The 21,271-nt window shown below is 62.2% G+C and overlaps 1 protein-coding gene across 1 annotated transcript in view; it reads right to left on the reverse strand.

The window, feature by feature from the left end:
• MEGF6 (multiple EGF-like-domains 6) overlaps positions 1–21,255 on the reverse strand; it is a 113,584-nt gene extending 92,329 nt beyond the window's left edge. The window contains exons 1-3 of the mRNA XM_008574553.1: positions 21,137–21,255; positions 13,602–13,736; positions 6,515–6,624 (exon numbers count right to left, since the gene is read on the reverse strand). Of these exons, the coding sequence (XP_008572775.1) occupies positions 6,515–6,624; positions 13,602–13,736; positions 21,137–21,255 (364 nt within the window). The remainder of the gene's footprint in view (positions 1–6,514; positions 6,625–13,601; positions 13,737–21,136) is intronic.
• Between the last annotated feature and the right edge of the window lie 16 nt (positions 21,256–21,271).

A 21,271-nucleotide genomic window follows, 5' to 3' on the forward strand; every position in this document is an offset into this window, starting at 1 on the left:
TGGGTGGATGGACCTCCCCCTGCCCAGAGTCAGGCCAGCTCCCAAAGCCCTAGCACAGCATCGAAGTCAAGAGAAAAACCAGCCTCACCATGCTGGGGAGGCCACGTCCTTTCAATGCGGGAGTTGGGAGGCTGAGCAGGCCAGAGCAAGCCTTCCCCTCCTCTCCCTCGCCCCTGCATGCAGACTCCCCGAAGGCCACGCACCAGAGCCTTCCAGAAGGAAGAGCTCCATCTGGCACCGGGGATCGGTGTGGACTCCAAGCAGCCGGTGCCATCTCCATGTCTCAGGGCTTGTGCTCCCCCTGCACCATAGCCCCAGGGGAAGTCTCGGTGTCCCTGTAACCACGCACAGCGAGAGCCCACCCAGGGAGTGAAACTGAACTGAAGATGACTGTCCCCTTCTGCCCAGGTCACCAAGTAAGTCCCCAGGACTGCACTGGAGACGGCAATAACACAGGGTTCCTGTAGGTCTCCACCCCTGCATGCCCTGCCCAGAGGTGTCTGAGGACTTCACGGCATCATTGGAGCTCGTGGCTCCTTGTGTCACTGCTGGGCAGCTCCCATACCAGGGAGGGGAGGGGGGAGGGAGCTCTGGGCCAGGTGTGAGTGTGGGACTGTGACCATGAGCTTGCGTGTGTGTGAGCATGTATGGGTATGAATGTGTGAGCACGTGTGGCTGTGGGTATGTGTGGCTATGAGCATGCATGGGTGTGAGCATGTGTGGGTGTGAACATGTGAGCATGTGTGGCTGTGAATGTGTGAGCACATGTGGGTGTGAGCGTGTGGCTGTAAGCACGTGTGGGTGTAAACGCATGTATGTGTGAGCACGTGTGGCTGTGGGTATGTGTGGCTATGAGCATGCATGGGTGTGAGCACGTGTGGGTGTGAACATGTGAGCACGCATGGGTGTGAGCACGTGTGGGTGTGAACATGTGTGATCATGTGTGGCTGTGAGCACATGTGGCTATGAACATGTGAGCACGTGTGGGTGTGAGCATGTGGGTGTGTGGGATTTGCACATGCTGTGGGCCCACAGGAGCACTGTGACTATGAGCGTGCATGGACACATCTCATGCATGCAAGAGTGAGCACACGTGTGTGAGCATACGTGTGCATGTGCGCGGGGCTGTGCACAGTGTGTGCATGCACGTGAGCACATCGGTGTGAATGTGTGCATGTTGGGGAGTGAGTACATGCATGTGTGTGCACAAATCTGCAAGGAAGTGAGTGGGTGGGTCCTCTGGGAGGGCTGCGAGTCCAGGTGCACCGTGTGTGCCAGTGCGCACAGTGTGGCTGGGCATGGGGGCCTGCCAGTCTGGATGTGACTCCACGGTTGGGAGAGGCCTGGGATGTTGGGAGTGGGGAGACAGTGACAAGAGAGCAGAGGTCACAGTAGACAACAAGTATTGGCAGACAATGCGCTGCATCCACGTAGAGGAAAGGGGAGCCCAGAGCCGTGACATCAGCCCAGCCAGTTCCCACACTGGGGAGCAGGGCGGACCCATGGCCAGAACGGAAAAGGAGAAGCAAACGGTAGAGGGAGGAAAGCAGAGGGCAGCCCCGGGGTCCCACGCGGCCTTCCTGCAGCCTCCTTCCCAGTGGTCCCGACCAACCAGGCCTAGAGGAACACTGAAGAGGGAGAAGCCACTGGCCCCGGCAGCCAAGCAGGGCCCCAGGCCATCCTGGGGCAGGAGGAAGACCTGCAGCCCCTACCTGCCTGGTGGTCCAATAGCTGGACACGGGGACCCCAGCCTGGGCCTCGCCCCTGGGTGCACCGACACCCAGATCCAGGGCAGTGTCCAGCGGCCTGAGCTCCTGTCCCTTCTGCCAACCCCAGCCGTGGGCAAAGGCACAGCCTCCCCGGCTCCTGCAGGACGCAGACCATATCAATGCCCCCCGCAGCTGGGAAGCCCGTGCAGGAAGGCACTCTTCTACGAAGGTCTTCGGCCTCCCCCTAGACGGCCGGGATCCCTGAGCAGCAAGAAGGCAGGGAGGGGTCAGGGCAGCTCACGGAGGAACTCTGCACGGTCACTCTGCAGGGTCCTCCCCGGCTGCAGTTGCCTGAGGGTCTGCTCCAGAGTCAAAAGCCAGGCTGTCCCCACCCACCCACACTGGGCACATGGGGGCTGGGGACTCTGAGGTCCTGGAACCCCAGGATTTGTGGAGGTAGGGCCGGGCCTGAGCCTTCGAGACTCAGTTTCCAGGCTGCAAATCCCGACTCCCACTGCTTCTCCCACCCTCCCAGCCCCTGCCCCGTCCCTGCCTCATTTTTCTCTGCACCTCCCACCAGTGGCACGTAACCACTTCCTTTCCTGTGTGTCCCCTGCTGCAGGACACGAGTCCCAGGAGATCAGGGCAGGGACCAGTTTCTGCTCATGGCTACCCTCCTGGCCCTGAGCACAGCGCCAGCCCAGAGGACAGCACTGGCCCCCATGAACGACCATCGAGTGGATCACCTACGTCAGTATGTCAAAGCCCGCTTTAGGGACACTGTTTTGCAGCTTTGACTTTGTTCCTTTTTTTTCTTTCTTTTTTAAGATGGCTCTGAATTCAAGATGCAATTAGTTTGGAAAACACTATACCGTATAAGCTGTCACAGGACTCCATGGGGCACATTACCACATTAAAGGCTCTGAGAAGTCCTGCAAAAGGAAACCGGCTTATCTCTGCTTTATGAAGAACTCACTGACCACAGGATTCCTTCCCTGTGCTCTTCACACCCCAAGGAGCCGCTGTGGCTCTGGACACGCTCCTCAGGCCCTGTCTCTCCATTGTGGCCTGCTTGGCTCCCTCCGGCCCCCACTGCACCCAGCCCAGCCCAGCCCACAGGGAGAGAGTCAGAGGAAGGGGCCGCAGACAGGGTCTTCCTGGCACTTCGTTCCTGCGCGTGTCCATCTCAGAGTCTGCATGTGGGGGACTGGGGTGTCCATGGCTCCAGGCAGACACCGCATCAGCCACTCTGCACACTCAGGGCCCCCATCGTGAGGAAAGGTGCCAGGACCCAGGGCGACTACTTGAAACATCAGAGGGTCAGAGCAAACTGTCACCCACTGTGATCAAAGTGGGATTCAGAGAACCTGAGCGGAGAGGACTCGCCCCCACAGCAAGAGACCTGGGCGCATGTTCCGCGGGGCCGCCCGCCCGAAAGCCCCGCTGCCCGGCCAGTGCTCTTTCTGCTCAGCCACCTCCAGGCCACACGTGCGGCTGAGTGGATCTCGTAGAAATCACCACACGGTCAGCAGCGTCCTGCCATCCTCTCCCGCAGGCATGAAGTGTCCTCCTCACACCTACACAAACACGACAGCATTCCAAGGCCCACCCTCGCGGCCCTGACATTGTCCTCCACGGCTGGGTTTCCAGGTCACACTGGCACAAGGCAGCCTCACGATGGCTGGTGGGGTGGGTGCGGGGATGGGGGTCCGGGCGTCCATAGCTCACGGCTGACCCTGCCCTCGCCTGCTGGGAAGGGTTGCAGGGATGACAGGGACATGGGGAGTGGCGAGGGAGAGAAAGGAGTGGGCCCGGACCCCCAGGCCCCTCTGCACGGGAGCCTTTGCCCCCACCCCGTCCTCTCTGCTCACAGATATGGGGGTGCTGGGGGCCAGGGGGCTTGGAGGAGCCTGTCCTGGCCCTGAGGCCCATAGGCACGCTGGCCAGGAGAGGACTGCGGCGGCCACCTGAGACTCTCGCCTGACCCCACCGTGGCAGGGCTTCCCGGGCAGAGCGGCTCCAGGCTCCTGCTGGGTCCTGATCCAACCTGCAATGCCCCGGCCCCCCTGACGAGCCCACAGGTAGGAAACGCACACGGGAGCCGGAGCAAGCGAGGCCTCCTGCGCACCGGCGCCCCCCGAAGGCTGCACGCGGGGTTCCTCGGCCGGCGTGAACCAGACTCCCAGCCCCGCCGCCCACCCCTCGGTCCCCTCACACATGGGGGTAAACACGCAGCGTCCGGAGAAGCCAGATCACAGCTTTCCCGGGATCATGAAAACAAACACACAAAAGGAAAATACACAAACACGTAAATCCTGCGCTAAAAATGCATTTTCAAAAGCCAACAACAAAGAAACCTGAAGCCCGAGTTGAGGATCCACGTGGGGACCCTGCTGTGTCCCATAGCAGATGCCGCAGCCAAGGCTGCCCTGAGGAGGGTCCCGGCAGAGAGCCACATCAAGACACCTCCCAGTGCTGCGGCACCCCAGGCTGGTTTAGGCCCCACCGGCTGAGTGGTGTGGCCAGCCCAGGGCCCCCATCTCCCTCCTGCCCACCAGGCCAGGCCAGGGCAGAGCCACCTCATCCTGCTATGGCCTGGGGTCCCCCGTGTAAGTGACACCCTGGAGCCTGGCTGCAGGAACAGGAAGGCAGAGCTGGCGGGACAGGCCCAAAGCTCATGCGGGACAGACTGGGGACGGAGAGAGATGATCACACTGACAGGGCCCACTAGTGACCCATCCCATTCCCAAAAAGCCAGCACGTGGGCCATTCTCCACAGTGAGGAAAGGCCAACCCCGCCTGCTGGGGACTGGCTGACCCCTGGCCCTGCCCTGACCCTGGGATGGTCACTCCCAGACACAGGTGAAAGCAAGGGCCACCGGATCCTGGCTCAGAGCTCAGTGGGGACAATACTGTCCAAATGCTGCCATGCACACCTCCACCTGCAATCGCTTCACCCGTGTCCAGGCTCCCACACCCCACCCTCTGCCAGGGGACACCAGGCCAGGGGCAGCCCACGTCACCTGTGCGGCTGCGCAGTCACATCCCTTCCCGGCGTGCAAGGCCCCATCTCCCCCTCCCCCCACCGCCGCCCTGCTTCCTCTCCTCACCCGGGCCCCACTCCATTATCTGAGCCACCTTCCAGCCCCAGGAGCTCCTGCCCCAGAGCAGAAACCAGGGGACTGCAGCTTTGATGTCTGTCCCCCCCGCACTAAACAGACCCTTTTGTTCCTGCCAGATGCCAGAAGCAGAGAAACAGGGGACACATCAGGCACAGCGATCAGAGAGCCACAGAGAGAAGAGCCGCTTCTCAGGGCCTCACCATCCCCTCACCGTCCTCCCCCCAGCTGGCCACCTCCTCCCTCTTTCCTCTCTGTCCCCTCCTGGAGAGAGTGACTCACTTCCTCTACTAGAAAAACATCACCACCGTCCCTCTCTCATCCCCTGTCCCCGCTGGAGTGCACATCAGGACAGGCAGCTCTGTCCCCCTCAAAGTAGGGAGCTGGGGGCTTCAGGGGACGGGCCACAGAAGGAGCCCGGGGAGCCCAGGCCTGTACCCCTCACGGTGGGGAGCTCACAGCCCCATCCCTTGCCTCACCCACAGATGTCACGTCGGTGCTTCAGGGAAGCCCGGTTCCATGGGACAAGGGTCCCACAACCTCAGGGCCAACCTCTCCAAGGGAGGGACACTGACATCTTTTCCCAGGCGGCCTCAACTGCCAGGGCACCTGTCCCCACACTCACCTGTCCCCACACCAACCTGTCCCCACACTCACCTATCCCCACATCTACCTGCCCCCACACTCACCTGTCCCCATACCAACCTGCAGGCCCACTTGTCCCCACACTCACTTGTCTCCACACCAACCTGCCAGTCCACCTGCCCCCTACACTCAACTGCTGGCTCACCTATCCCCATACTCATCTGTTGCCACGCTCACTTGCTGGCCCACCTGTCACCACTCACCTGTCCCTACACTCATAGGCCAGAAACCCTTCCCAAACACGCCATGCGGCCAGGCTCCACAGCTGCGAGCCACTCTTTACAAAGCAAAGGCTTGAGAGCCACCGCTAGGACCAGACGACCTGATTCTAGCCCCGGCCCCCCACCTCTGAGCCTCAGCCCACCAGCACCTGCCCCCAGGGATACACAGGGGCCACCCCCACTCCTGTTCGGCAGACGAGAAGGCTGGGGCCTGGGGCGCCCAGGAACACCAGCGAATGGGACAGGATGGAGCTGCCACCTCGCACCCACTGGGGCCGAGGGTGAGCATGGTGCCACCTGCCCTGTCTGGGCCTTTCTGGGAACAGAGCAGGCAGAAGGACCCAAGAGCCAGGGGGACGTGGCATGGCAGACGCTCCAGAGCCATGCTCTGAACACCCCCCCAAACCAGCTCACAGTACCTGAGACCACTGACACCAACATGCAGCCTTATGTGATCGCAGACACTGTCCCCATGCAGGACCTCAGACACCCGCAGACCAGCCCCCATCCTCAGCAGAGCCATAGAAGCCAACTGACCCCCCCACCGGCCCCGCACTCTCTCTGCGGCTCCTGCCAGCCTGGCGCTGGGGAAAGTCACTGTCCTCTTTCCCTCCAGTCTCGCTCTAACGCCTCGGGTAGGCAGAGCCACACGGTGAGCGGCCCCCGGAGTCCCTCACGTTGCTATGGGAAGTCACACCCAGTGCGGACACTCGGGGCCTATGTCCCGGGGAGGGCATTGCCCATTAGACACGGCCTTTTCTGGGGTGCAGAGGGACAGCAGCCGCCGGGGATGCAGGTGGGGAGGGATGGTGGCACTCACGGGAGAGGCAGCCCTCCTCGCCAGGCTGCTGGGTCCACCCTCGGCAGCACCTGAACACGGTCCGGGCCTCCGTGGCATACACCTGCCTGTAGCCCATGTAGTAGACGGTCCTGGAAAAGAAGGGAAGGGGAGGCGGTCACCACCGCAGCGGCATCCAGCTTCCCAGCTGAGCCACGGGGCGGCCGGCAGGTGCCTGGCCAGGTCCTCTGCAGCCCGAGGGGGCCGCACCCACGTGGACTAGAGGGCTGCGGGGAGCCAGCCCCGGTGGCCTCATGCTGTGCTCTGCCCCGGAGCACACTGCCCTCCCCACCCCACAGAGGTCCTGGCTCCCAAGCTGGGGTCAGAATGTGCACCTTGCTGGTCACCTGGCTCTTAGCACCAGCCCAGTCTGGGAGGGTCTGGAGATTCAGACTGGAAGGCCCAGCTCAGGAGCCAGAGCCGCTTCTGAAATGAGCTGAGTAGGCCCAGAGTGCCAGGGCCGGGCCAGCTGGGCCAGGGAGGGATGGTGCCTGTTCAGACTCTCAGTCCACCAACGAAGTGGATGGTCCCAGAGTGTCCATAGGAGGGGTCCCCAAACACCGGTGCCACAGGCCCTTCCCCCACCCCCAGGAGCATAGAGCTGAGCCAGGAGACAGGTAACCCAGAGGAAGCGGTTATGGGCAGAGGCAGGAGGACCCATGCGTGCCGAAGTCAGAGGGGAGACAGCAGGGCGAGCAGCTGGCGGGGGTCTTCCCAGGGGCAGCATGGCCAAGAGGCCCAGATGGCATGGGTCCACAGGCTGCTTCCTGCTCAAACAGGCCAGGCTGAAGCTCTCATGAAGGCTGAGCAGAGAATGACGGAGCCCACCCGGGGACTGGGAGGGGGCCCCATGCTGGGACCCCTGGGAGGGGGCTGCCAGATCTGGCCAGCCTGGGACCTGGCATAGGAGGTAGCCATAGGCGGATGGTGCCCACAGCCAGGGACAGACCAGCTCACCAAAGGATAGGGGTCCCCTATCTGTCCCCCTCCCCAGATCCAGAGGCACTGCAGGCCACCAGGACCATGAGGCCTGTGGAAGCCCAGCCACCTCAGGGCCACCCTCAGCCCAGCCCCGGCCTCCATCTGCTTCTCCAGCCCCGCACGGTGAGCAGCAGGCAGGGGTCTGCCTCCCCCAGCCCCAGGACTTGCCCACAGCTGCAAATCTCGAGCAGAGGGAGGTGGGAGCAGAGGGCGCCCCGGTCCATTCGGCTCCCAGCAGGCTGCCCTCCAATGGCTGGGCCTCCGGTCCCAGACCCCAAGTCCCGGCTCCTCCTGGTCTGGGCCTCAGACCCAGGAAGGGTCTCTGCTCCTCCAATGAGCACTTTTCCTGCTTCTTCAGAGGGGGCCCCAGCAGCTCAAGATCTGCCGACACCCTGCTCACCCTACGGGGAGCTGCCCTGAGTCCCTGTCCTCCCCCCTGCCACGCCACCTCCACCTCCCACTCTGATGAGGGTCAGCAAGGCAGACCTAAGTGCCCCCCACCCGGCGCCCTGTCTCTCACTGCTTGTACTGGCTTGAATAATGTCCCCCAAAATTCACATACACCTGGAATATGACCTTGTTTAGAAAGAAGGTCTTTGCTTAACTTGCCATCAAGTTAAGAAGAGTCGACTGGAGAGGAGGCCCTAAGTCAGTGTCAGTTGTCCTGATAGGAGAGGGAAGTTCGGACACAGACACAGGAGGAGGCCACATTAGGCGGAGGCAGAGGCTGGAGCGAGGTGTCTACAAGCCCAGGAGCCACAGCACTGCGGCCACCCCAGATGCTGGAGAGAGGACCAGCGCCCGCCCACGCCTGGACCTCGGGCCTCTGGAAGTGTTGGTTTCAAACCACCTGGGTTGACATAATTTGTCACAGCAGCCCAGGAAACTCACACGGCACCTGCCCCTATCCCAGGGCTATGAGTCCTCTGTGTTTGCAGGACAGAATGGGTCACGTGGATGTGTGTGGGCAGGAGAGGATGAAGAGACAGAGATGAAGAGAAAGAGAGATGGAGAGACACAGAGAGACACGGAGAGACAGACAGACAGAGAGAGGTAAAGACAAAGACAGATACAGAGATAGAGAGAGAGTCAGAGAGACAGAGAAGACAGAGACGGAGAGAGTCAGAGAGAGAGAGACCCACAGAGGTAGAGAGACAGAGAGAAGAGTGACAGAAGGAGGGGGAGATGGACCACCTGGGGCCGCCCCACAACCCTAAGGCCCCGCAGCACAGTGACCTCCCTCCCCCCGCCACTGTCTGTACAGACGGGACAAGGGGCCGGGCCAACAGCCACTGGTCAAGGGCCCTTGAGCCCCTGGGAGGGCCAGGACGCCCGGGCTGCGATCTCCAGGTAACTAAACTCCCCCTCGGCGGCTGAGGCTGGAGCGCGGGAAGCTCAAGGTTGGCCCTGGGGACCCCGACCCAACGAGCAAACAGGGTGGCCGGCAGGCCGCTTCCCGCAAGCGTGTGTGCGTGCACATGCCCTGCACACAGAGACGCAGGAGCGCCTTGCAAAATGCCACTTTTGGCAGGACATGAAACCACTTGCCTGGACAGAAACCGGCCCCAGCAGCAAACAATATTTGGCAGAGCTAGGAGTGTTCGGGCCCTTCCACTGTAAATATTTATCCCCTCTCCCGGGGCCGCAGGCATGGCCCGGCTACATGCAGCCGCTCCCAGCCACGGGTCACCCCTCCCCACGCCCCCTAAAGTTAAAGGCCCCTGGAGAGGGACAGTTGGCCTGCAGCCCCCATGGCCCCTGTGAGGACTGGCCCTTCATTCCCCTACAGCCAGTGTCACACAGTTGAGGCCACAGACACAGTGTTGGCTCCATGTTCAGAGCACCTCTTTGCTCAGTCCCTTTTTCCTTCCTTCCCTTGGACCTTACTCCTGGCAGGGGGGAGCCCTTTACAGGCCTGCGGGGCTCCCCGGGCTGGGCTGGCCTGTGCTGGGATTGTCGGGGAAACACCCAGTGGGAGGGCTGACCACGAGACCTTGGGCACCCCTGTCTGGCCTCTCAGGTGTAGTCGCGCCTCACCCGTTCTGGGCTGGGCTGGGGTGCCCGTCACCCTCAGTGGCCAGGCAGCCCAGAAATCAGACACAGAAACCAAATGCCCGCTGCCCTTCAGACTGCAGGAGAAATGGCAGCAGGAGCCACCACGTAACAGCCACATGTGGGGCCTGGCCCGTGCTGTCACTGAATCCTGGCCCCAGCTGCAATCCAGATGGGGACACTGAGGCTCGGACAGATTCTGAACCTTGCTGGAGCTGACCCAGCCTGTGTGCTCGGACACAAAGTCCATCCTGTGGCCCCTGCCCTGCCAGCCACCCCACAAGCTTGGGAGAGAAGGCATCTCCTGTCTGTCCAGGGGGAGAGAGGGTGGCCCTGAGCTGGGCAAGTTGGGGTGCAGTCACTTGTGCGGTGCAGAGCTTCCACCTCCCGCCCTCGGCTTCCAGCCTCTGCAACTTGCTCTAACTAAATGGAGAATTCTCCAAGGAGAAGAATCTCGAAAGAAAGAAAAGGCTGGAAGCCAAACAGCACAAGGACACGTCCCTGACAATAAAACCCCAAGTGGACAGGGTCACACCGTGGCAAAGCCCCACATTCATAGCCACATCCCTCGGGGCCCAGGCGTGAGGCTAGTGACGTCCTGGAGGCTGAGGGGCATGGGTGGTGCCCTGTGTGCCAACTCCAATGACTGCTCCTCCTATCAGTGCCTGACAGGCTCTGCCTGCCCTACACAGGGACTCAAAAATGAGGTCCCCATCACCTTCCAGTGGCTAAGATAAGCACCTGCCATGCTTGGGCCAAACTGAGACCAAGTCCCAATGATGCTCTGGATCCAGGTCCTGAATCGGTGCTGGCTCTGCTGGAGACGAGGAGACCACAGCCCACACTTCCCTGCCTCAGCCTCCCTCCCCTGGCCTCACTGCCCCCACTCCCCACCCCAGCCAAGCTGGCCGAGCTGCTCCTTGTCCTGCTGGCAGCCTTCAAGCCTCAGTGTCCTCCTGCAGGGAGATGCAGGGATGCAAAGACAGCCTCTGGCTTCCTGGAGGTCAGGGAGGGCTTCACAGAGGAGGGCATATTTGAGCTGGGTTTTGAAGGGTGAATAGGAGTTCAACAGACGCTGTGTGCCTCGCAGCTGGCACTCAGGCTGGGGAGTCAGATCAGGATTGACATTCGAACCCTGCCACTCACTCCCTGCATGACCACAGCTACGTTGCCTAAACCCTCTCCAGGCCTTAGTTTCCACATTTTTAAAAGAGAGTTTAATGGCTTCCTTGCAGGAGCTGAAAACAATGCAGCCACCCACAGGCAGCCAGACCATCCTGAGCCATGGCTCTCCCATGCAGGCTGGTCCCAGGAGCCAGATGACCACAGTGGGTCTCACCAGCCAGGCATGGGAGCAGCCAAGGCCCTGCCGGAGGCTGCTCTGCTCACAGGCACCCTGTTCCTGAGCCTTGCTCCATGCCAGGCAGCCCGGGAAGGGCATTCTGGGTTAGGCTGACAGGCAGGACCCCTGGGGTGGGAAATGTGGTCAGCCTGTTTCACGGATAAGAAAAAAGAAGCTGGGGTTACCAGGCTGATGAGGTGGAGCCAGCAATAAAGCCCCTGAGCCCCCTACGGTGCCAGCCCTCCCTTGAGGCACCATTCAATACCCCCGGTGCTCTGGGGATCCTGCCTAGGGCTGTCCCGTGGGCTGCAGCACCAAGCTCCTGCCCTGCCTCCCCCCTTGCCCTCCTGAAGGGCAGGGATGGGCCTCCTCTTCTACATCTCCCCAGATGCCAGGGCCCTTCCACAGCTTGACACACTGGCTGGGTGGCAGGAAGCAGGGCCAAGGTCCCCTCCCCTGGCTGGGCCCCAGCGTCTTTCCACACCCGCACATGGCCGCAGGTGTGGGAGAGGCGAGGCTGCCTGTGGGGACACAGGAGGGCGACATTGCGCCCGCCTCCCTTGCACTGCCCAGAGCCCACTTGGGATGCTGGGGCCATGACCATGTCCACGTGGACTTGGGCACCTGCTCATAAGCACTGGGGACTCACGGGCAAACACACAACTCAAGGGCTCTGGGTTAGGAGTGGGGGGCTCCTGACATGGACTGCCTTCCTGAGAAGGATGGACGGCAGCTGCTCCAGGTGCCAGCCACAGCCTCGGTGTTGCTGAAGCGACGTCTGGATGAGTTCCTTGGGGGAACTTCCCACAGTCTGGCACAGCCAGGCTCTGCCCCAAGTGGCTTGGGAGGAAACACGGGACTCGTGAGCATTCCAATGCATGCTGACAGCACAGCAGCATCTGAGGGGACTGAGCCTGGCCACAGTGACCACGTGGTGCTGGTTCCAGTAAACTATGCAGGACACTTCATCCCCTGTGGGCACCGAGGTTCACCCGGGAGAGAAGTGGGGAGAACAAGTGGGCCTCAGCCACACTCCAGAGCCAGGCAGACTGGACGGCTGACCCTCCCCCACCCACAAGCCCAGAACCCAAACTGCTCCCATGGAACCCCGAGGCAGAACTGCCACGTTCAGGAAGAGAAGTGCTCAGTTGGTGAAGTGTCCCAGACACCTCGAGCTGGACAGCACAAGGAAGGGATCTCCAGAACCAGCCTTGCATGCAGGACCCCCAGGCCTTCCCAGGAAACCCTGTCACAGAACATAGATCCACAGACACAAAACGTGGCAGAAACACCATGGTCCCCGCCTGCGCACGGCTGGGGCAGCGTGGCCCTCCCAGACCATGGGACTTTCCCCTCCGACGCCCTGGACATCCTGCCAGGAAGTTGAAGGCACCCAGCCGCTTCAGAAGCGCTGGTCCCACCCTACTTTCAGGCCAGCCTGGAGACCATGGCAGAAAAGTCATCTGAATGGCCAGCCACGGAGGCTCCCCCAGCCCGGCCACCCACGGAACTCTCCAGCCCCGGGTCCAAGGGGCTTCCGGCTGCTTCCAGAAATGGCTCCCTTCCACAACGAGTTGTTGACGGAGAGATGTGGTTTATGTGGCAGAATTCCTGCTTTGTAAATACGAAGGATCTTCAGAAGTTCGTGGAAGGATTCATACTATCTTCCAATCCCGTTTCTGCACGCACTGAGGTGCCCTGGTACAGTCCACGCACACACGTGTGAAGTCGGAGGTTGCACTGCAGGATGCACGTTTCTGGAGGAATGACGGCGGGGGGAGATTCTTCTTTGTGCTAAGGGTCCTTCCGCCTCCGCCCTCCTGACGTGGGGGCAGTGTCACTCGTCCTATGCTCTGTAGGATGTTGCTAGCACCCCTGCCTCCACCCAGCTCACGTGCAGGCTGGACCTCCGTGTCCCATCAGACAAGCCCACGTCCCCAGAGGGAGGGATAAAAACCGCCCCTGGTTGAGAACCGCTGTTACAGCATAACTGTACCTTTTTCCTCCTCTGCTCCGAACAGTCTGAATTGTACAACACACATTTCAAATGAAAGCTGCCTCCTCCAGCCGCCCCGGGGCTCCCTGGAGCAGACCCAGCAGACGTGGCGCCCCCACTCGGGCCACACGCCCACACGAGCAGCCAGAGCAGGGCCGCACCCCCCTGCCCCGCGCCCCACGAGCCCTGGCAAGGAAGCCGAACACCGACCCCTGCCTGGGGACGCACATTCCCGCCTTCCCTCCCCCGGACGCGTGGAGAGCCTCCACCTTACTCAGGGCAGCTGCCAGCCACCCCCACCGCCCAGCTTTGCAATCAGACAAATGCTGCAGAACCCGAGTTCATAACGAGGAGAGGTATGCAAAGCGTGATTTTGAAATAAAATCTTGAGCAATAAAGGTTTCACATGGGCTTGGGAATGAGGCCCAAGGGTCGAGCAGCTGCAGTCTCCAGCCAGGACTCAGCAGGCAAAGCACCCGTCTCCCCCACTAGGGAGGCAGGCACAGGGCGAAGCAGAGAGGACTACAGCCCACCCCGGGGCATGAGAGGCCTTGTCCTCAGACGAGGGGCTTCAGGAAGGGGAGTGCAGGTGGCCCAGAGGCCAGGATGGACCCCCACCCCCAGCTGCCTGGTGCCCGGGTGGTCAATGCCGTGAGCAGAGCCCCACCAACATCGGACCGCAGGTCCCAGGCACGTACCTCCTCTCGTGGCTGACGCACCACGCCTGCCACCCGCATCCCGGCTTCCACACGGGCACCGTGCGGCTGAAGGTCCGCACACAGGGCTGGCGGCGGCCCACCAGGGTCAGTTCCTGCTCGGCACACACGTGGGGCCTGGGACAGAGGACACAGACAGTCAGTGCCTCAGCACCGATGGCCGCTGGCACCAGCCCCTCCAGCACGCCCACCCTCAGGTGGGGAGCCATCCTGCATGGGCTCCAGACCTGTGGCCAGGCCTCCCAGCACAGCGCCCACCCCAGGCCTGCAACAGAGCCCAGGATCAAGAGTGTGGAGCTCAGAGGAAAAGGGACAACCACAGAATTCCCCACCCATGGGCTACGTGCTGCTCGCAGTGGTGATCCTGATCTGCCAAGACCCCTGCACCATGGACACCACCGCCCACCCACAACAGATGGGAATGCACAGTCACAAGGTACAGTAACGCCTCGTCCAGAGTTCAGGACTGACCTGAGTCCACCTGACCCCTCCACCCCAGCCCTCCCCGCTTCAGCCATGGCCCTCAGCCAGGAGGGTGGTGCCAGGGCAGCAGGGGTAGATGTTTGCCCCATGCAGAAGGACAGGCAAGGGCAGGCAGGATGCCGAAGTGGGGGATGGGGAGGGGCACAGCCAGCTCCTGGCACCATAGTCCCCTGCCATCTCGGTGGCTCCCAGCATCCTTTGACCCACACAGATGAATGTTTGGACAACCAACGTGGCACACTCTCAGAGGAGGTGGTGGGGCTGGGATCAGAGAAATGAAACCCCCATCCCCCACCCCCACCGAGCCCCCAGCAGCTCCCCTTCCCGAGGCCTCCCCAGCCCAGGGATGGCACAAACCCGGGGAGGGGGCACACAGCAGCCAAGGGTACTCCAAGTCGACCTAAGTCAACTCCAGACCCCATCAGGCTTGGGCAGGTAGAGAATGGTCTTGGGCCCTGCTGAGGGAAAGGTCACAGGGAGGGACATTCTGAGACGGCCAAGCAGGCGGCGGGTGAGGGGCAGAGGCAGATTTCGGGAGAGAGAACGAGGCTCTAACGCCAGCGTCCCACAAGTCAGCACGGCACTCGGGGACTCTGCCCGCCCTGTCCGGCCACCCTGGCCCGAGGCCCACCACCCCCAGACGGTGCCATCACAGCCAAAGATGTTCTCCTTCCCCTTCTCGCGGGCTCATGCTGGGAGGGAAGATATGTGTCCCCTCCGATACCTGCCCACCCCACCGAGAGCAAGTCAGGGAAGCCTGGAACCCCCCACCCCTGGCAGCAGAGGCGGCAAGAGCATGAAAGCGTCAAATGGCAGGCCACAGCTGGGACAGCGGCGTCCCCACAGCCCGGCCCTCTGGCTCCAGCTGCCCATCCGTGAAGGGGCGGACAGCCGCCAGGTCTGCGCCCAGCCTGCAGGGGCCCAGGCCACCACTAAACGTGTCCCGCCTGCAACCTCCTGCCCGAGAAGTCCCACTCTCGCCCCTCCCGCTGTGCCCCAGACTCGCGTGCCAGGGCAGAGGCTTGCCCACCCGAGGCCGCGTCCATCCGGGAGCTGGGTCTGCGTGACTGCAGTGTGAGGACCTCAGGGTGCAGGGCCGGCCAGGGCACACCCACCCAGGAGTGGGACCCAGGCTTCCCCATGGACTCCCGGATGGGACCTGCAACTGCGGCCTCTTCCTGCTCCACAGAGACCCCCAACCAGGAAGGGGGTTACTCCTAACGGGGGGCAGAGGTCACTCCTTTGGGGAGCACCCCTCGGTCAGTGCTGACACCACACCCTTTCCAGACACATGTATCATCGAATCCCAACTCCCCCGGAGGAGGTGATAGTGACTCCCCACGTGGCCTGCCTGAGGTCACCCGCTAGTGACAAGAGCCAGGACTAAAAGCCGGGCGTCCCCCACTTTCCCCAGCATCACTGGGGCTCCTGCCTCTCAGGAGGCTGGACAGAGGACACCTGGGCTTCTGCCTCCAGGGGCCGTGTCATGATGGGCCAAGGACCCCAGGGTGAGAACGTGGGTAAGGGGCAAGGCAGGAGACTGGATCAGGGATGGGGGTCCCATCATCACCAGGAACTGAGTCTTGGTCTGAGGAGTCCCTGTCCCCACCCCGTCCTGAGCATCAATGTCAGATGGTCCAATGGCCCCCGGGGCTGCTGCCATCCTCCCCTGACCTGCTCTGTGCCCTGGGAGGCCCACCTCTGTGGAGTACGTCCCCCTCCCCAACACACACGCCTGCACGCACGTCCCTGCCCTCTGGCTGCCCGGTGGGTTTGTCCAGTGGGAGGACCAGCGGGAGACGGGGGTAGGAGGAGAGAGCAGCTAGAGTAGTTGCCCCCCACTCCCATGCTGTGGGGCACTTGGTGGCAGCTGCCTCCCCATCCCGGCCACAGCGCAGCTCTCTCAGGCTCCAGGAACCCCCCACCACCTCCCTGCATCCTTCTCCCAGGGGTGGAATCGGCGTCCCACTGCTGCACACCCGGAGGTTTCTCATGCAGGCCGCAGCACACACGCCTCCCTGCAGACCCCTCACAACCCGCTCATGGCAGAGTGCCACCCCTGTCCTCCTCCGTGACAGACACACTGTCCCTCCTCCAAAAACCAAAATGCCAAGTTTTCATATGATGATATCGAGTTGCACATTTTGGAAGACAGAACCCACGATGGACACATGTACCCTGCCCTGGCTCTATGGCAGCATCACGCCATGCAGTGGTTCTCAAAGTGGGGTCCCGGGCCAGGACCAGCAGGCTCTCCTGGGGCTTGTCAGAAAGGCACATTCTTAGGTCCCACCCCAGGCCCACTGAACTGTGGGGGTAGTGCCCAGCATTCCTGCAGATTTAGCAACGGCTGGCGTTTTAACAAGCCCTCCAGGGAGCCTGACACAGATACGGGTTTGAGAACCCCTGGACTGGCAGGTCAGAGCCAGGCAGCCCAGGTTGGAATCTCAGCCGACGGCTCACCATCGGCAGGACGTGCCACTACGGAGCCTCTGCCTCGGTCTCCTCACCTCACCTGCAAAATGGAGACTCATGGCACTGACCTCGCCAGGGTGTCGTGAGGGTTACAGGAGTCAGTACAGAAAGGGGCTCCTGACAGTCCTAGATAGACGTCAGCTGGTGTTACCATCGATGCTGGGACCCCGCAGTGAACAGGCTGTTCATTCAGGAAAAAGTGCATCCGCTAATTGAAATCAGGGGTTGCCGTTTTTACTCCGAATGCTTTGCCCACACCTGCTTCCTGCACCGCACCGTCAGGGGTGAGCCCTGGACAAATGCCAGCCTCAGCTCCCTGTCTGTACAGAGTGGAAGTGGGAGGGGGCTGAGGCCGATGCCCTCGGAGCTCCGGCTGCAGGGCTCCAGCCCCTGACTCTGAAATAGCCCCCGTGCTGAGGGAGGCCACCTGGAGGTGGCCCGTCATTGTCCCGGGATGGAGATGATGCCGAGGCGGGCAGTTACAAGCACGGGCTTTAGAACAGACGACCCAGGTCTGTGGCCCACTGTGCCACCTGAGGACAGTCACCAACCCTCTCTGAGCCCCAGATTCAGCATCTGCAAAGTGGGCATGATGACAGCACATGCCTCCAGGACTCCAGAGCACCCTAGATGAGGCCACGCATGTTAGGAACCTGGTGTGGGCCCACGTCCCCTGCCCACATGTCCCCCCAGTTCCCTCATGCTGACCCCAGCTCAGCACGTAGGATGCCAGCACCGGAGCCCCAGGGAGGTGGAGCCCCAGGGAGGTGGCGCCACAGAGCGCAAGGGTCCTTTGTGTCAGGGGAGCGGGGGCTGCGGGAGGCAGGAGGAGCTGGGCAGTGGTCCAGCCACAGGGTTGGGGGGAGGAGAAATGCCCCACACAGACCTTGGCAGTGTCGGGCATGACAGAAAACACAGAGCCAGGGGCGTGGAGGTGCTGGGGCTCCCCTCGGCAGGGCCTCTTGTCCTTCATAACCCTCCTCAAACCTCGACCATCTTGGCTGCTGCTAATCTGCAAGATGACAACACTGAAGGACCCGTCCCACCCTTTGCCTGCCTACCCCAGGTCACACGGCAGCCCTTCCAGCACATTCTCTGGTCACTGTCTGGTGCCCTGGCTTCCTGCCCTTCATCTCCCCAAGAACCCCTCCCCCAGGTGGCCCTCCCCAAGGCCTGTGGCCCCCTGCCCCACCCTGCAGCCCAGTCTCTAGTGCAACTGTGGTCAGCGTGGACCGCAGGGAGTCGCACGGCGCGGCCAGCCCCCGGGGCTGCCCGGTGCAGGCGTATCCCTGAAGGCTCCCGGGTGGCCTCAGCCCTGACAAGATTGCTGTATCATCAATCACGGTTACAGGGAGGAGAGGGGAGTGCTGGCACCTCGAAGCACGGAGCGGGCTTTTGTGTTTGGGAGGATGGAAGTGGACACACCCCTGCCCGGGAGGAGGGCAGGTTTGCTCAGAAGCGTCTCCCTCGCCTTTCTGTTTAAAGCCTCCATTTTTACCGCACGGGCTGCCTCTGAACACCCTCTCCTGGCCTGGGTGCAGCCCACATGTGGGAAGCACAAGGGTCTGGGTTTGGGGAACCTGGTTCCTGTCCTGCGGCCCCTCCGATGCCATGACCAGGCAGGTTGCCGGAGCCTGTGACTCTTGGTCCCTCAGGTGCAAAGCCATGAGACAATTTATTGGAATGTCACACGGATGTGCAGGGCCCAACGCGGCAGCTCTCAGGCGTGAGCTCCCTCTCCTGCTCCTCCCTGCACCCACCCCGCAGCTCAGCACCCAGGAGAAGCAAGAGGCAAGGCCCTGCCAGCTGTGTAACTCTGGGCCCCCCGCGGGGTGCTCAGAACAGCCCATTGACAGTACAGTTCAGCTTTGTGACTCCTAATGGGGTGCAGCAGGAGGAAGCCAAGTCCTCAGAGGTCGGGGTGTTGGAGCTCTCAGGGCCAGAGGGTCCAAAGAGCTACCTGCAAGATGGGACTTGAGCTTGGAGGAGCCCGCCCCGCCCCAGATGGGAGGGGTCAATATAATCAACTGATTCCAAAGCACGTGGCCATTTTCTTAGCACAGCTGCCCACGGGGCGCTCCAGCTCAGGGAGAAGCTCAGAGCTGTGAAGCAGGTGTATCTCCTCCAAAGCGTGGAGCCTCAGACCATGGCTGGTCCGAGCCTGCTGGTCAGTGCTTCAGCAGGTGGGCAATCTGGCTCCCGCTCCCCCTTGGCCCCGCTCCTGGAAGCCCAGCCAGCAGCCTTGGGCCATGTGGTCAGCAGTGGTTCCAGGGCCCAGGAAAGAAAGGCAAGTCGTTCCTCCGTGGCAGCAGAAATTCACTTTGGAGGCAAAGACAGACAGGCAGACAGATAAGCTTTGCCCGCTCCCAGGATGGCGCTGAGTCTGGGAACATGCGGTCAGGGGGAGCCAAAGCGCTACCAAGATCACTCTGGCAGGTTCACGAAGGTCCACAGAGCACGTGGGGCTGCGAGTCAGTGGGATGCGTCCCCTTACCACACCCTTCTTACCTCCCCCTTAGAGGCCCATGACTTCTAGCACCCGCCACAGGGTGTCCGCGCAGGAGGTCAGCAATATCGTTTAAACCGGCCAGAGGGAGTGCTCCAGGCCCTGCGGCTCTCAGATCTCTCGGAATAAGGATGGCAGAGAGGATAAGACTGGCAAGGACCAGCACTCTCTGGGACCCTCGCTGCTCCCCTGGCCCCCTCCCCTCTCCTCTGGGGTGAGGGAACAAAGAGCAAACTCTGGAGCCACTGGATGGGCCCCATCCTCCATAGCCCAGAGGAGAAACGTCTCCGGGGTCTGGGGGAACAGAGCTGTCCCCCACGCGTTCAGCCAGCCAGCCCCTGTCCACTGCAGCCCTACTGTGTGTCCAAGCACGTGCCAGGTGCTTCCGAGACAAAAGGTCTGTGGAAGGTGTATCTGCCGCTGTCACTGAACTCAGATTCACACGTGCGGGGCAATCTGAGAACAGAGGCCCCAGTTGGATGCACCGCAGGCCAAGAAACAAGGGAACACAGGCCCCCAGAGCAGCAGCCGTAGCTGTGGGGTGGGAGGCTCCCCCAGGCCGAGCCCAGGGTTTGAAGAGCACGGAGAAAGGAGGGGAGGGGAGGCCTTGGGAACAGCGTGGAGCGGGAAGAAGAGACCCACTCTCTCACGTAACCCTTTCACGGCTGGTCCAAATAGCTTTTCCCCAGACTCGCTAAGGGCTTCCTGAGCCCCAGGTGAGCATGCAGAAGACAGAAAAACTGACTCTTGGCTCCACCCCTTCCCCAGGAGCTCAGCAAGCACAGGCAAGTTGGGTGGGGGGTAAAGGGGAGCCCAGGGGGGTGACCGGCAGTTTCTACAAGCGCTGGGGGCAGAAGCGCCCTCAAGAGCAGAGGTGTCCATCTACCTACGCTGAGCTGCCCACGCCGCCCAGCACCCTGCAACTCCCAGGAGCTTGTACCCTTGGACACCCCGGGCCAGCCATGTGAACAGAGGCTGGTGGAGCAGCAGGCCACGGCGGGGGTCCCTTCTGAGGCTGCACCCCCCACCCCGCGAACAAACGGGATCACGGGAAAGAGGAATGTCCAGCAGAAGTCATGTGGAGTCAGGGCTTAAGCCGTCCACGTTTCTGGATGCAAAAGCCCCTGACCCCGAGACGGTGCTCCTTTGAAACGGCTACAAGGAAGTCTTCCTTCCTGGAGTAAAGTGAGACCCAGGGCGCACGGAACTCTTCCCCTCCCCCAGCTCCCCGTGAAGGCCTGTCTCCTCCTGCCCGGAGAGCTGCAGCTCTGTCCTGCACGGCCAGCTGACTTGGCCCTAGCGCTGTCACAGGAGGCCCTAACCCCTGCCTGGGTCCTCCACCCGCCCTCCCCAGCCTCACGAAGCTCTGCAGGCCCCAGCCCGGCACCCTGCAGGCAGCAGCCTCCCCTCCTCCACGTCGGCTCACATCGGCACCGGCTCTCCTTTGAGGCCAACACAAGGAATGATTTGCTGTTTGAGAGACCGCTAAGCGGCCCGTTGGGGAATCATCTTTCAAAATTAAATCCATCTCGGCTGGCTCCCTGACCCTCTCTTCCTGCCCATTCTGGTACTAAATTCCTTCTCCAACAGCCCCAAAGCGCACGTGTTTAACACACAAAACCAAGTCTGTGCAGCCCCCGCCCCTGCAAAGGCCCCCAGACCCCAGGACACAGGCTTTGGAGGGAGGTGGGAGCCGCTGCTTCCTTTCTGCCTTCTCCAAGCCCGGGTCCCTGGCTAGACCCTGCCCGGCAAGGGGCCCGGATTCCTCATCTCTTTCCAAAGCACAGCATCCGCCTGAGCCTGCGAGACCCGAATCACAGAGCAAAGGGACAGGAGGAGGGGAGGGACGGGAGGCGCGAGAGCCCCTGCCACAGAAGCGCCCCCAGACCCAGCGCTGGAACCTCGCGTCTTGACCCCCCCTCCCCAGTTAAAGGCAAAGAACCCATTGTTCTGGGGCCCAGGGACAAAGCCTCGGAGCTGTGTCCACGGCGGGCCGCCCGGGGCCCGGGGTCTGCGGACGTCCCGCCGATCCCTCCCCGCTCTGGCTACTCACATGCCGGGCTGCAGTGTGAGCAGGGGCCGCGGCGGGGCGCCGGGCACCGCGGGCAGCAGCAGCGCCAGAGCCAGGGCCACCGCGCGCCCCGCCGCCCTCGCCTCCGCAAGGCTAGGCATCGTGCGCTCGGCCCCG

The sequence above is a fragment of the Galeopterus variegatus genome, unplaced genomic scaffold, assembly GCF_000696425.1.
Source record: "Galeopterus variegatus unplaced genomic scaffold, G_variegatus-3.0.2 Scaffold1065, whole genome shotgun sequence".
NCBI lineage: Eukaryota > Metazoa > Chordata > Mammalia > Dermoptera > Cynocephalidae > Galeopterus > Galeopterus variegatus.